Source organism: Hylobates moloch, unplaced genomic scaffold, assembly GCF_009828535.3.
Source record: "Hylobates moloch isolate HMO894 unplaced genomic scaffold, HMol_V3 SCAFFOLD_3, whole genome shotgun sequence".
NCBI lineage: Eukaryota > Metazoa > Chordata > Mammalia > Primates > Hylobatidae > Hylobates > Hylobates moloch.
Genome location: NW_026652278.1, coordinates 164,663,810 through 164,680,686, shown reverse-complemented (window position 1 = coordinate 164,680,686; position 16,877 = coordinate 164,663,810). Strand labels below are relative to the sequence as shown.

At 33.8% G+C, this 16,877-nt stretch overlaps 1 protein-coding gene across 5 annotated transcripts in view; it reads right to left on the bottom strand.

Annotated features, from left to right (window-relative positions):
• Positions 1-16,877, bottom strand: part of WDR17 (WD repeat domain 17) — a 112,967-nt gene that overhangs the window by 58,346 nt on the left and 37,744 nt on the right. For all 5 annotated transcript variants that reach the window (XM_032148947.3, XM_032148949.3, XM_032148950.2 and 2 more), the window contains 3 exons: positions 12,490-12,618; positions 8,219-8,402; positions 4,093-4,323 (listed from right to left, as the gene is read on the bottom strand). In XM_032148947.3, coding sequence (XP_032004838.1) covers positions 4,093-4,323; positions 8,219-8,402; positions 12,490-12,618 — 544 coding nt within the window. The remainder of the gene's footprint in view (positions 1-4,092; positions 4,324-8,218; positions 8,403-12,489; positions 12,619-16,877) is intronic.

The following is a 16,877-nucleotide window of genomic DNA, read 5'->3' as shown; positions in this document are numbered from 1 at the left end:
CTTAGCAGAAAGTACCAATTACTCCTACGTATCATAAAGGGAGTGTGTTTCTTTTTTAAAAAGCACAATTGAAAGATAATACAACTCTTGCTGCAATCCCATAATTACAGAATTAAGACCAGAAATAAATGTCTCCTGTGTGTTTTTAAAAGGGAGACTATGATATCGTGACGTATATGTTTGGTTTTCATCCCTGTTTCCTGGCATTACAACTCCTAAAATCCTTGGAATCTCTACAATGTCTTTTTGTATGCTAATGAGTTGACTAGGTAGCTGGTGGCCACTAGGTGGCTTCACAATGGGGACTGGTCACTGGAAAGACCAAGGCTTGATTAGAGAGTTGGGACCTTCAGCCTCATCCCCCAATGTCCAGGGAGGGAAGAGGGACTGAAGGTTAGGCTGATCGCCAAGGGCCAATGTTTTAATCAATATGCCTATATAATAAAGCTTCTATAAAAACCCAAAAGAAGCAGAATTTGGGAATTTCCAGACAGCTGAGCACACGGAGGCTCCTGGAGGGCAGCATGCCTGGAGACAGCACAGAAGCCCCATGTCCTTTCCCATATGCCTTGCCCTTTTCATCTTTTCATTTGTATCTTTGTAATATTCTTTATAATAAGGTAAGAAAGTGTTTCCCTGAGTTTTGTGAGCTACTCTAGCAAACTAATCAAATCCAAGGAGGGGGCCATGGGAACCTCGATTTATAGCCAGTCGTTCAGAAGCACAGGCAAAATAAGCTGGGGCTTACAGCTGTCATCAGAAGAGAGGATAGTCATGGGGACTGATCCCTCAGTGTGTGTGTTGTGACTCTATCTCCAGGTAGTGTCGGAATTGAATTGGAGGACACTCAGCAAGTGTCTGCTGTAGAGGTGACTGCTGGCTTAATGTGTGGAGAAAGCCTCTCACACATCTGATGTGATCTCCCACATCAGAACTGTGTTGTGAGAGTACAGTAGGAGAAACTGAGTCTGTTTTTTCCACTAAGTAACAGTTATATAGAGACAGTGTCATCAACAACATTCCTAAAATAAAACAAGGCAAATTTTATTAAGGCACATTCATGGAGTAATACCAAAATCAATTCAATTTAAACATGATTATAATAAAGATTTTTAAAAAGGTTCTCCGATGAACTTGGCCTGAGAATACAATTTGAGATAGCTAAAGCAGTTTTCCAATTTTTTTGCCCTGGAATCTTCTGTTCATATGAGAATGTTTACAAGAAAATCAAGTAAATAATACAGCATAACATGGTGCTTTTCAGGCTGAAAGTGGGAAGAAGGCTTAAAGCTCAGCTGGATCATCTATGAAGTCCTCCTACCCTCAATACACACACATAAGTATACGAACATACAAAGCACAGTTTAAAAATTACTGATTTAAAGTGATGAACTACATTACTGTGGCCAGTTCTCATGAATATTTATTTTTTCTTCTGAGAAGGATTAGACAACAGAGATAATGAGGTCATAGGTTCCTGCAAAAACCTGGAGGACAGAAATCCTGTGTTGTAACATAGGGATAGAACCATCTGTGGTGCCAGTAAGTCATCAAGAAGATAAGGTTAACAACTCATGAAAAGTAAGAAGCCTAGCTATACTGGTATTAATGCTAACAGTTTCAAACTCACAATCCAGAATGTAGTGTTAGAATTAAAAGGTAGTGATTCCTTCATGATCCATTTGCTCATGTATATGCAAAAGGCAAATACCTATGAAGACTGTACCTTTTATAATGTTTTGTGCATATTAATTGCTAAATAAATCCTACAGAATAAATGAGGTTAACAAGTCTGTATTGGGTTGTTATGGGTTGAACTGTGCTCCCTCAAAAAAGGCGGTAAAGTCCTAAGCCCCAGTACCTGCAAATGTGATCTTATTTGGAATTAGGGCCTTCGCAGATGATCAAGCTAAAATGAGGCCTTTAGGGTAGAGCCTAATCCATAATATGACTATGTCTTTATAAAAGGGAAAATTTCGTCACAGAGACATGCATACACACAGCAGGGATGCCACGTGCCATGTGAAGACTGCAGTTATACTGCCACAAGCCAAGAACAGAAGGCCAGGAGACAGGCCTGGAACAGATCCTTCCTTAGGGCCTTCAGGGGGAGCGTGGCCCTCTTGACACCTTATTTTATACTTCTGCCCTCAAGAATTGTGAGATAATAAAATTTACGTTGTTCTAAGCTATCCTATTTGTGATAGTTTTCTTACATCAGCCCTAGTAAACTAATATATGGGTGGAACAGAAAAATAACACATGCTGACTTGGGTATAGATGGTTTCACTTGGTTTAACAACTGGAAGATTGGGTTATTGAAAAACAATGGTCTCTTCTGGAAGGCACATATCTCAGACTGTTCGAATATTAAACATTCTATCCTCTAAACCTAAGACAGAGAAAACAAAGGTAGCCTTTTTTCTTTTCTGTTCTATGTCAAAATAAGCATGCACTGTCTCAATGTTTTATATTTTAGATACACAGTAAAAAGTCTCAATGTCTTATGGCTTGAAACTTTCAAAGATGCCTAATAATAATAAAGCAAGAAAAAAGACAACCTTAGTCAATGACAAAGGAAAGGGTAAAAATGACAAATCATAAAATGTAAAAAGTATCTAGAGTGCCATTTAGAATAAAATAAAAACACACTCCTCATATCTTCTTCAGATCGAGCTTGAAAAGAAAGTGTCCCAATCCTGATGAAATCTTTGGGTGCAGGCCAGGGAAGAAGTAGAGGAATATCACTAATGAGATTTGGTTACATAACCCAGAGAGGAAAGAGGAGGAACCACACAGCATACAGCCGTATTTATTATAGATTGCATTCCTGAGACTAAGGAAGACTGCTGGAGACAAAGGTTACAGAGAAAGAAGTGGTATTCACCAGATCAAAACAAAGAAAGCTATGAGTTATATTGCCTAACTATGAGCCTTAATGACCAACTATAAAACAGAATCTGCTTCCAAGGCAAAGACGAAACAGAAGTTGCAGTGCATGTGCTTGGTACAACAAATCCAGAAGAAGCACCAGTCATTCATACTAATCTTTGACAAATCAATGAAACTGTCCCCACGTAACCCTGGTACAACCAGAAGGAACAACAGAGGATGTGTACAAAGAGCTGAGAGAGAAGCTGGGGAAGAAGTATATGAACATTTATTTTTATCTTTCTTTGAAAGGTAAATAATATATACTATTTAAAATGTATTTAGAATATAATGGCCCCAATGTTTCAATGTTTTACACAATCCTTTTTAACTTTAGAAACATTATTTCCTGAAGAAAGATTTGTTTAAATTTTCACAATTTCATTTGTTCAATTTCAATTTTTTTCTATTAATTTCAGATAAATTAAATGTAATTTGTTTTGTGAAAGTAGTTACCGTGTTCCTGAGAAAGCACTTTCATACATCCGTCTAGCCAGCCAGAAGTCACACACATCAACAGAGATACTAGATGGCTAAAAGTATGTTTCCCAAATGTCAAAAATACTATTTTTGAAGGGAAAGCAAGCAATTCAGGTAATTTTTGATTTTGTAATCATACTTTTGTAAGTGAACATTAATTTCTCAGACCCTTTCATTCAGTCAAATCAATTAACTAATAGGGGTTCAAATGGTTATCATTTTTCTTTTATGCCAGTTTCAAAGCCTTTGCCAAGGAGCCGTGGCATCAGAATGGTATTTTTACAAGCAGATGGGAAAATATTTAGTATTAGTAAACCATCATATCCTCTAGCTGTATGTCCTTGTTCATTCAGGTTGTTTTTTAGTAAATGTACAGAAATAAAGAATTGATTAAAAATACAAATAAGGGAAAAATGACTGATTTAGGTTAATTCCAAGTAAAATATTCACAGCTGTGTTGAATGTATTATTTTATATATATATATATATATTACTTCAAATGAATATTTAGAGTCAGTACAATACGGGATAATGTTTTAACAATAATAATATCAAAATTAAAATTTTGTCACTTTTGGTTTTATTCACAATGGGGACCGGTCACTGGAAAGACTAAGCAAGTACAAAATTATATATAAGAAAAATATACTATTTAAGATACCTTACTAATTAAATTCTTACCTGGATGCAAAATTGATAGACTTCCATCAATATGACCAAACACAACTTTCCCCTTTTTGTGTGTATGCCATCTGAATATACAGATATCAGACAAGAAGCTATGAGCGTCTTTGTGTACAGTCACTCCACTATCTGGTCCTGAGATGGTCCAAATGAACAGTGGGCCTCTGTGGGAGACAAATGCCACCACATTCTCTGCATTCCAGCACCAACTAAGACAGGCAGGGATCCCTGGAATACATTAAATACAGATACATAATAGAGATATAGCATAAGATTAATACCATTAAATATTACCTGCCCTGTTTACATTTCTAAAACAAATTAAAATACAAGAACATATTTATTATTTTTAAGATACATTACTTTCTTATTTGGGAACTGGATTTATAAAGAAATCCCAAAGATTGCAGGGAACATAGGCAGGGAAAGTCCATGATGAAAGAAAATGTATCTAGTTAGGTTTAAATACTACTTACATGATCATTTGCGTCATATAGTCAAATACATTTATAGACTTTAAAATATAGTAGACTATATTTTAAAGATTAGAGCAATAAATTCTTACTGTGTATTTGCATATAAGACCTCTAGGCATTCTAGGTATACAAGGTAGTGTGGGATAAGATTCCTGCTTCAGAGAGTTTTAAATGTGTGTTAGGGAGACAGAGATTAGTGAATAAAAAGATAAATGCTACTATAAGGATTTAAAAACAACGGACTTCATGTTATAATCTATGTCTTATCAGGAATTTAGATTCAAATCTAAGCCTTGCCTCAGATAAACAAGTCATTTTATTTCTCTAAATTTCTGTTTCCTCATCTATAAAATGGAGATAACAGTAAAAATAGCTGACCACTTATTTCACAAGAAAGCCAAGGAAATATAATCATTTATATAAAGGTACCTTTTAATCAATAACATGGAATATAAAAGTTAATTGTTAATATACCTGCTATTATGATCAAATAAATCATATATAAAATAAGTATTATGAGAAATTTATGAGACAGAGATTGTGCATCTTCCAACACTGATATATTAGTTGGCTGCATCAAAATCATGAAATGGAATATAACATATCAGATCATGTGGAGTTTGGGCCAAGGAATTTATTTATTTATTTATTTATTTATTTATTTTATATTTTTTGAGATGGAGTCTTGCTCTGTCGCCCAGGCTGGAGTGCAGTGATGCAATCTCGGCTCACTGCAAGCTCCGCCTCCCAGGTTCATGCCATTCTCCTGCCTCAGCCTCCCGAGTAGCTGGGACTACAGGCGCCCGCCACCATGCCCGGTTAATTTTTTTTTTTTGTATTTTTAGTAGAGATGAGGTTTCACAGGAATTTATTTTTAACAAGCTTCGTCAAATGATTTTGATATGCAGAAAGGTTTAGAAACCACTGTGCTACTGTCCTGGAAAGAAATTAGATTTGAATTATACCTAGAAGGAGGGGTAGAGTTTAAATACACGGAATGAGCAGTATTTCCCAGGAAGAGACAATGATATGAACAAAGACACAGAGTTGAAATTCGCTGATTGACAGTAAGTTCAGTTTGTGTCAACAGTCTATGTGCTCCAAGAGGCAAAAACAAAGCCTAATGCCTACTTCAGGGCCTGACCCATAATGAAGACTCCATAAATATTTGCTGAATGAATGAATGTATACATGAAAAAGGTCAATACAATTGTTGATGTGGTTTTAGGATACATTAACAGAAGTAGAATTTACCCAAAAAAGAGATGAGGTACTCTGTATGGATCAAACCACCACAGCACAGTAGAAGAAAGACAATAGAATACTGGTTCTGACTATGTATTTAGAGAAAGACAGCAAGGAAAGTGAAGGGACCAGAAACAGTGTCGTATAATAATAATAGAAAACGCTTTTATAGTGACTTATGTACAAGCACTTCTAATGAGTGCTGCAATTTAATTCTCCCAACAATATTCTGAGATAGGTAGGTAGTATTATTATCCACTGTTACATAAATTGTGACTTTTTCAAGTTGGCGACAATTTTTACATTTTGCATTTGGAAAAACTAATATGCATTTTCGTTTAAATGGATTGTTAGATTATTAGAAACAAAAGGAAGAAGAAGTAAAAATACAGAGGCAAGATCAAATTCAACAACTGTATTTGGAAGTTGAAAAAAAAGTTCACTTAATGCAAATTTCTACTTTGCTTAAGCTGGATTCTAAAAAGAAAAATAAGCCTAAAACATTTCAAAAATGTTACTTAAGATGGAAATCACCAAAAATAGTCATATTTTTTTGCAAGTAAAATAGCAAAGCTTTCAATCTTCAAGTTAAGATATTTGGATGAGGGAGATATTGATAGCTGAAAATTTTCAAAGAAAGGAAAAACATGAAAAATTTGCCAAAAGTTTTCCACAATTATCTAATCATTCTGGGATTGTTAATTAGAAAGTATTATTTAATTGTACGTCCAGTGAGAAAAGAAACTATGGTGCATACAGCTGATGAATAAATAAAATCTTCCCTCATGAATGGATGTGATGTATATAGTGTTTTGATGATAAATCCATGGATACGCTAGGTGATAACAAAATTAATCATTACTTTTGCAAAACATTTAGAATTTGTTTATTATATGCAGTTATAACCTAACGTTGACTTTGTGTTACATCTTTATGAGAACAATAATATCGTGCAACATTTTAGTTTATGGCACATAAAATATGGAAAGAATTTCAAGAAAAATTTGTGTTATTTAAAATTAATCTCACACAAAGCCGGATTTAAAGTACTTGGAAATGCATTATCAATCAATATAAACAGTAATGAAGTAACGTATAGAATTTGTGATTGGTGGACAAACAGATATGACCAGAAAACATGGGGAGATATGAAAAGTCTTAATTGAGGCTATCAATCACAATTTATATATCACAAAGCATTGTGCCAAAAGTAATTTGTTTTTTTCTCATGGAAAGCCTTAAGAAAGATTGCTAATTACATTAATGGAAGCTCACCGAATAGCTGACTTTTTACAATATTTTGTTCAGAGATTGGAGCAAACATTACTCACTGTCTAAGACACTGGTTGTTCTAACTAAAAATAAAAAACAGGGTACATAAACTTGGGAATGAGATCCATATATTTCTAGTTGAAAATTATTTTCATTTCACAAATATCTTTAACAGTTGAGTAATAAAATTTATGTATTATACTGATATTTTAAGCATTCTTAATGACCTAAATTTGAAAAGACAAACCAATATACTAAAAATATCAAATATGTCTAAAAGTTACAAAAGATATTATTTTACTATTATTATGGAAACAAAATTTAAAGATAATTGCCTATAAATTCCCAGTATTTTTGCCTTAGAATATTACAAAGAAATTTGAACAAAATAAGGTTAGTGAGATTGTCATGTCCAGTTTTATATCTCAAATATATAACAATTATTCTTAGAAAAGAAGCTGAGTTGAAAAACATACCTAGCAGTAGCTTTCAAAACCATAATCAATTGAGCTAAATACAGTGCTCAAAAAGAGAGTTAATTATTGTGACACTGAACACAGAATAATTATTACTTAACTTTACCATTACGATGGGATAAGATTAAATACGAGTTCCCAATTCTAAGTAGAAAGAGTATAATGCTATTATTCCAATTCATAAAGCCCAATTTGTGTGAATGAGGATGTTCTACCTTGACCAAATTAAAAGCAAAGGCATGAAACCAGCTCAACAATGCATCAAATATATGCATAATACTTTCTTTGTAATTTAAAGGTTGGAATAGCGTAACGAACAGCCAAGGCTTGTTACTTGTCTCAATAAGAAAATCTTTCTGATTATTATTTTTATATTTATTTTGGAAATTCTTACATTATATTTAAACATTAATAAAATTATTTGGTATTGGCTATGTTTTTATCGATCATATGTTCTAAGTACAATTATTTCATGAAATTTTGTTTCAGTTTTGTACCTATGGACACGAGTCATTATGTGAAATTTATTTCTTATACAGATTACCATTAGGAAGTTTGAAAACACCATTTTAAAACCTGAACTAATAATATTGATAGTGCTTGTTGAAATAAAAATATTTTATTCCATAAAATAAATCCCAGTTGTAATTATACCTTTTGTACTGTCGAGTTTAGCAATGACTTTTTGTTCTGCAACATTCCAAATGATCACTAAATTATCAGTACTGCCACTTGCAAACAGATCAGGATTATGTGGACACCAAGAAATTGCTGTGATTGTTTTTTTATGTTCAGACATAATTGCGTGAAGTTTGAATTCATTATAACGGTGATCCAACTAAAACAAAATATATAAATAAAATATTTTAGTGCTCCTTTTTAAGATAATACACTGTTAATAGTCACATTACACGAAACTAAAGCTACATACAGGAAAATTATTTCACCTAATAATAAAGATATGAACATATTTCAAGCCTTGGTCTACATTCAAGTGTATTCAAGAATACTGAACCAGCCAAAAAAAAAAATTAAAAACTGAGAGAATAAAAACAAAGCCATTTTAAAAATAAGTAAAAATAAATGTTTCACATTTAAATACGCATAATAATTTAGAGCTTTATTATATTTTCCATAGCTATATCCATTTATGAGAAGAAAAAACCCTTGGTTTTAGAATATTTTTTCTGCAATTTTTCACTTATACTTGAATCAAGAAAATTTGGGTTAAATACACCAACTGCTCATTATTACTCTATTAAGATGTCCAAAGCTTCCAGAGCAATGATGTCATTCACTCTTTTTATTTTATTGTTTTTTTGGATAGGACATTATATTGTGTTTTTATATGTAAATAGAAAAAATAAACAGCCTAATTTTTCCTATTTCTTTTGTAAGTGTGCCTCCATTAATTAGCGAATTAATCTCTATCATTTTTAGCATGTTTTGGAATACGTTGTTTATGTCCTTTTTCTTCCCCTTTAGCATATAATGAGCCTTTCACAGTGCTATTCTAAGTTTTAAAAATCATTAGGATATTAAATATTTATTACATCAAACTTTTTAAAGCTATATGCTTGCAATAAAATCCTAACTGATAAGCAGCCTTCAAATCTCTACACGATCGAATCTCTGCTATCTTGCCAAAGTAATCTGAAATCATGTTCCTCCCTGTTCACTCTGAACTTCTTGTTTCTCTATTACAGCCAATCACCTCCACTTGATGGCCTTCTGCTTGCTGCTTCCTTGGCTTCTGAATACTCTATCCAATGATTTGCTCATGGTTATTCATTCTCCTACCAAGGTCTGAGTTTAAATGCATCTCTTCTGAGAGATGTTTTCTGACCATGCTATCTTAATTCATAACTCTCCCCAGAACCTATCCCATGACTCTATCTTATTATACCTGTGTTTTCAGCCTCTGTACAGCACACTTCTTTCTGAAAATGTTACCTATTTGTTTACTTATTTATCTTATCACCTTTCCTTACACCTTACAGGAATATAAGTTCCACAAGAAGACTCTGCCTGTTTCTTCATAGTTGCAATCCTGGTACAGAGTAAGGCTTGGTCAGTTGAAGAGATTCAGTTAATATTGAAAGAATAAACACTGAAGATCTGTTTAACATTTAAGTAACTTAATTTTTGCCATCGCAGAGAATGCTGCAGTGAACATTGTATGTAAAATTTTTGACTAATCACATAAGTATTTCCTAAGGCTTTTTCTTCTATAATTTCTCTCTCTTTCTATAACTTCAGCTATTCTTGGACAACTTTGGATTAAAACATTAGTAAAGATAACCCAAAACCAATGAAGTTTTCATTTGATTAGCACTGCAGCAATAGCAATTTTAAGTTGACTTCTTAAAATACCTAATTGTGTTTTCTATACATTTAGGAATAAATAGGTTTTTAAGTTTTAAATTATTCAGCAATTTAAGTCACCTATGGTAGATACTGTGAGTGTATCTAATGTATCCAAAAGAAAAAAAATCTACGTTATTTAGAAATTCAGTAGAAGAATCTATTAATATAGTAAATGTGTGAAGAAGCTATGTTGCATATCAGTGACCTTCACTGACATTACCATACAAATTATCTACATAGTAACTGTAAGCACACTAGAGAACATTGAACTATTTGCAGGAATTAATCTACTAATGCATTCCTATGATATTTACAATTCAGTAATATTGAACTTTACTATTACATTGAGATTGACCATAAATTACTCTACTTTCAGGGTACATTAACATATCAGTGCATTACAAAACAGCAGTTAAAGAAAAATTCTAATACCATTTCCCGTTATCATTTAATCATTCAGAAAAATATAATACAAGAGTGTCATTATCCAGAGTGTGACCGATTATCAGACTTTGACTATGCATTGGCACTAAGTGTTATTTAATAAATATTTCCTCTGAAAATAATTGCATCATGTTACATTTATGTAGCATAATTTTCAAAGCACTTTAATTGAGATGATAATATTTAAAACAATACTTATTAACATAAATTTCATATTAATGTCACCATTTAATTATGTAATTTTCTACTGGCATACTTTGAAACAAAGTTTTATAGTGGACATTGTAATGAACTGTCCCCTAAGTTTATTTGCATCAGCTTCTAAATTAGGATAATTTTTAGTTTGTTTCAGTCCTTAATGACATGACAACTTTCATGTACATTGTTTATATTACCAATTTTACCACAATATTTTTAAATATTCATCATAAAATGTCATCACAAAATTTAAGACATAGAAACTTGAAAAAATTGTTATGGTTTCATCCACTGAGTTTCTTTACCATCCTTACCTCAGAAGAATAGTGTGACTTGCTTGATAACTTTCTCTTCTTTAGGAGGAAATAAAAGACAAGACAGGGACTTAGGATTAGGAGAGAAATTGTGTAGGAGAGATTTGGGAGTGACAAGCTTGGGAGTATATAAAGAGTGTAAAGGAGGTAGATGGGAGAACAAAAGAGGCATTTAGAAGTCTTGCTGCTGTGCTGTGTATGAAGGGGGTGAAAATGAAGAAGTGTGAGTTATATTGAAGTTACATTTTGGTTGCTAGATTTTTCTACAGTCTTAAGAAATGGACTACATAAAATCTTACTCTATATTGTGGAAAATGGATTGTTTTATACATTAATGCTATATTTCTTAAATTTTGAACAAAGCAGAATGCAATTAGTAATGTACTAATATGTAGTAATGAAAAGAATTTTTACTCTAGAATAAAACACGATATTCTTAGTCTTAACTGAAATAAGTTGGAGTTTCAAGATTCTTTCCTTAATTCATTCATTTAAGACATTTAATGAATGTCTTCTAAGTGCCAGAAAGTGTGCAAAAATTTGAGAATTAAAAGATTGGAAAGACTCCTAATAAATGAAAGCATGTAGAGACACAGTCCACTTTATGAGGTCCTTTACTGCTAAGAAAGAGGGGAAAATAGAATACGGAAGAGAGTTCACACAGGAGCTGAGATTTGAAAGATGAGAAAGTGTTCTCTAGACAGGCAATGCAAGCAAACTGAAAAATTAGTGTAAGCCAAGGCAAGATATGAAAGACTAAGATGTCTTAGAAAAATGTAATTGGTTTGGTATATCTGGAACACAGAGTAAGAGAGAGGCAGGAAGATCACAAAAGCATTTGAATGCCATTCTATGAAGTTTAGACGTTACTATTAGGGAATGAGTAGCAACTGAAAGCTTTAAAATTTAGATTTGCATTACAGATAACTGATTACACTGAACAACAAATTAGTGGGAGCCAAACTAAAAGTAGAGACTATTAAGAGATTACTATAATAGTTTAGGTGAGAAAGATATGAGGAACATATTAGAATCACTCTTGGCTACCAAGGGCACGGGATGTGAGTGGAAGAGGGAGTCAAAGATAACTATCACATTTCTGGTTTAGATGCATGGTTAGCTGGTGGCACTGAAATACTGACTTTGAATTTAAGAAGAACAACTGGACTTTGATTTAACATGCTTATGGCACTTCTATATGAAGAAATTCAGGCAGTTTTTGGCTCTATAAATTGTGAACTGATAAGGGATATCTGAATGGAGCTAGGACATGAAAAAAATAGTTATACAAGTTTTTCTCCCAATAATATCTCACAATATATGTCTGTCCTAATTTTACTATAATGATCTCTAATGGACTATCCACATTCTTCAACTGAAAAAAGAATTTTCTTATATCAAATTTACTAATAATTTAATAATGTGTTTTCTAAAGGTTTAACTTTTAAAACCTATATGGTATAAATCACAAAACTTTAAAAACATAACTATAAATGAAATTATAGCATTATGCTTTTCATGTAACAAGGACTTAAAATATGTATTAATCAAATATTAATTTTACCTGATATAATTAAAAATGGAAAAGAATTATTATTTTACCTGATAAATATAGATAGCCAGGGTCGCACAATATGCAAACCTGTCTCCACTGGCAGCACATACATCCTTGTTCCATGGCTGACATCCAGCAGCCAGCAATCCCACTTGCCTTACCTGGGACATGTTTGCCTTGAAAAACAAATTTGAAGAAATGTCAGTGATTTCCATTATTGATAAACTTCCTCATTGTTTTACATCTGTCTTCCCCAACCCTTACCTGTATGCCCTGAAAAACATTTTACTAGTACTATTAATTTTGACTTTTATTTTCAGAGAACAGCAGTTGAACTCCCTAAATGTCTGCAGACATCAAGGCAACTAATTTAAATGAGGAAAGCAGGAAATACAATAATGAAGGAACGACAGCTGACATTTGGCCAAGGACTGGAAAACACATACACAGTGACAGGAACTCTAGTGAAATAGAAATTGCACATGCTGTATTAATAGTATCACTGAAGAAGGCCATCCCATGTTGCAAGATTTATGGAACTTCCTAGAAAAATGGAAATACCCAGATTTTTATGTGAAATGTATCCATTTTTCAATACTGGCAATTCATTCAAGGCATCACATTTAAATTTAAAACACTATGGGCCAGTAATGGAAGGGTCGTGACCTGTGTCATAGAACTTCAGTTTTTACATCGACTCTTCATCCTCACAAAATCTATTTGAGGTGCATAAGACAGGTATACAAGCTAGGTTAACAATGCCGTTCACTGTTAGGATCGGGCAGAAAGAAGCTGAAAAGTATCTGAATAAAAATTGTCTATGAGGCAGGACAGAGGATGTTGGAATAGGCAACCCCAGAGATGCAGACAATGTAGTGCTGCAGAAGCAGGCCTGGGCTGAGACTTCAGGAAATAAGGAATTAGACCGAGCTTTGCACCACATATAAGAGTGTGAGTTGGAGTCAAGCATTAAACCTTACGTCTCTATTTCTTGTATCTAAAATACAGCTTCTGAACTATATTTTCTATCAGATTCCTCTCAGATCAAAAAAATGCTATGAATCTATATGTAAACTCTAAATTCCTCTAAGATACTGGAGAACAGACAGTAAATGGTGAGGGTGTAAGTCTATGATCATAATGAAAACTCATCATAACAAAATCATACTAAGACAAAAAATACATTTGTGCAAGTATTAAACTATGTGGTTATCTAATAAATGATGTTCAAAAAGAAATTATTCACAAAAAATACCTTTTAAAGGTAGAATCCAAGCCATTATTAGCTATCTTTCCATTATGGTCTAAAATACTGGTCTAAGAATAAAGATAGGCCAGGTGCGGTGGCTCACGCCTGTAACCCCAGCACTTTGGGAGGCCGAGGTGGGTGGATCACGAGGTCAGGAGGCTAACATGGTGAAACCCCGTCTCTACTAAAAGTACAAAAAATTAGCCGGGCATGGTGGCGGGCGCCTGTGGTTCCAGCTACTCAGGGAGGCTGAGGCAGGAGAATGGCATGAACCCGGAAGGCAGAGCTTGCAGCGAGCCGAGATTGCAGTGAGCGGAGCTTGCAGTGAGCTGAGATGGCGCCACTGCACTCCAGCCTGGGCAACAGAGCGAGACTCTGTCTCAAAAAAAAAAAAAATAAATAAACAAAAAATAAAGATAGGAGCTCCTAATATGAGAGACAATCTTCCATTTACACTACTACAAAGTTATACCAGGCAAATTCAATTTTTCACTATTGTCAACTTCATATCTGATTTTTAAATAAGGAAAAAATGTAAGTAGTGATATAATCTTAAATATTTTGGCTTGGAAAATTAAGTAGAAAACTGGGAGCTACAATAAATTTGATTTTACGTGACTAATATATTGGGTAGTCAATATTTAGTTTACGCTGCTCAAAAGCTTTGCATAATGTTAATGTCAAAACTACAATATGTAAAATATCACAAATACAAAACCTACACACATAAATTTATACACATCTGATCTACATCTCAAGTCTTATAGATGCTTGTTCAGTGTATACCCTGAAGCTTCCAACTCTTAATCCAATTCTTTTAATGCTCAGCAATTAGCAAATTTTAAATGGTTACGTTTTCTCCCATAGATCACTAACTCATATTTATTTACAAAACTATGTTCTTCATTTTATCTTTTCTATTTCATATTTCCACTTCTGAAAAGGATCTACTTTCTTCTCATCTCCTCTTCTTCTCCAATTCTTTCTGTCTTCATCTCATTAAATCCCCTTATCTGAGCAGAATTAGGGACAGATTTAGGAAAAAAAGTAAATAAATTACTTGAAGTACAAGCTGGCGTGACAAAGAAACAGGGCTACCAATCTTGAGTGCTTTTATGTATTCAGAAACTTTCCTCTTCCTCTAATGACACCTGTATTTCCTCAAACATTAGCATTCAGGATAAATAAAAAAGATATACACTTCTTTTTTTTTACACTTAGTAATGTTACAGTATCTTTCGCTGAAAATGTACACTATTTCAGCCACAATGTGAGTTACATTGACTTTTGGAGATTATGTGGGGATCTATTAAATTACTAATTATAACATGTGCTTCTAAGTAAAAATGTCTTTTGATTTCTGTTTAACCAAATATTGAGTTTATATTTGGAAAAGAAACATAATTAAAGAAAAATATTTAAACACACATTTAAAATGAAGTCATTTGGCCAAGCACAGGGGCTCATGCCTGTAATCCTAGCACTTTGGGAGGCCAAAATGGATGGATTGCTTGAACCCAGGAGTTGGCAACATAGGGAGACCCTATCTCTACAAAAATACAAAAATTAGCCAGGGGTAGTGGCACGTGCCTGTAGCCCCAGCTACTTGGGAAGCTGAGGTGGGAGGATTGCTTGAGCCTGGGAGGTGCATGTTGCAGTGAACTGTGATCACGCCACTGCACTCTAGCCTGGGAGACACAGAAGTCTCAAATAAATAAATAAATAATAGTCATTTTAAAATTTTGACTTTCTGGTAATGTTTTTTACACATTTTTAATAATTAACAATTCCTAGAAAAACAGCAAAATTGAGCAATAAGTACAGAGATTTCTCATATACCCCTTATAGCCACCCCCTACCCCATAACACAAGTTTCCCCACCATTAACACTCAGCACCGGATGGCATATGTCAAAACTGATGAGCCTATGTGACACATCATTATCACTCAAAGTCCACAGTTTACATTAGCGCTCATTCTTGATGTTCTCCATCATACAGGTTTTGACAAATGTGTAATGATAGGTATCCACCATTACAGTATGGGCAAGAGTAGCTTCATTGCTCTAAAAAGTCCCTTGTGCTCTGCCTATTCATCCTTTCCCCTCCCCAATTCCTGGCAACTAATCTTTTAATGTTTCCATAGTTTTGCCTTCCCACAATGTCATATAGTTGGAACCGTACAGTATGTAGCCTTTACAGACTGCCTTCTTTCAGTTAGTAATATGCTTTTAGTTTGCTTTCATGTCTTTTCATGGCTTGATAGCTCATTTCTTTTCTTTTTCTCCTTTTTTTATTGTGGTAAAACACACATAACATAAAACCTAACTTCTTAACCATTTTTAAGTGTAAAATCCAAAGGTATTAAGTACATTCATAATGTGCAACCAGGAGTGTGAGGTTGCAGTGAACTATGACCATGCCACTGCACTCCAGCCTGGGTGATAGAGAGAGACCCTGTCTTGGGGGATAAGGGAGAGGGAGGCAAGGGGGGAGGGCAGGAGGAAGGGAAGAAGGGTGGAAGGGAGGAAGGAAAGAAGGAAGGAAGAAAGGAAGGAAGGAAGGAAGGGACAAAAGGGAAAAAAATAAGGAAGGAAGGAAGGAAGGAAGGAAAAAAGGAAGGAAGAAAGGAAAAAAGGAAGGAAGGAAAAGGAAGGAAGGAAGGAAAAAGGAAGGAAGGAAAGGAAGGAAGGAAGGAAACTCTTGGAAATTTACTTCATGTTTTTCATCAAATTTGAGGAGTTTTCTGCCATTATTTCTTCAAATATTCTTTCTTCTCTTCCATCTCTCTCTCTTCTCCTCTGGTACTCCCACATGAGTGCATATTGGTGGGCTTCATAGTGTCCCTTATGTCCCTTAGGTTTTGCTTACTTCTCTTCAATCTCTTTCTGTTCCTCAGACTCAATATTTTCTATTGCCTTATCTTCATATTTGCTAATATTTTCTTCTTAAATATGTCTTTGAATTCTTCTATTTTACTTAAGTTATTATATTTTTCAGCCCTACAATTCTTTTTCTGGTTTTCTCTCTATTATTTCCATTTTGTTCATACATTGTTTTCTTGACTTTCTCCATATCTCCCTTTAGTTTTTAAGCATCCCAAGACAGTTGTTTTAAAGTCTTTGTCTAGTAGATCTTTCATCAGGTCTTTTTCAGAAAGCATCTGTTTATTTATTTATTTTATTTT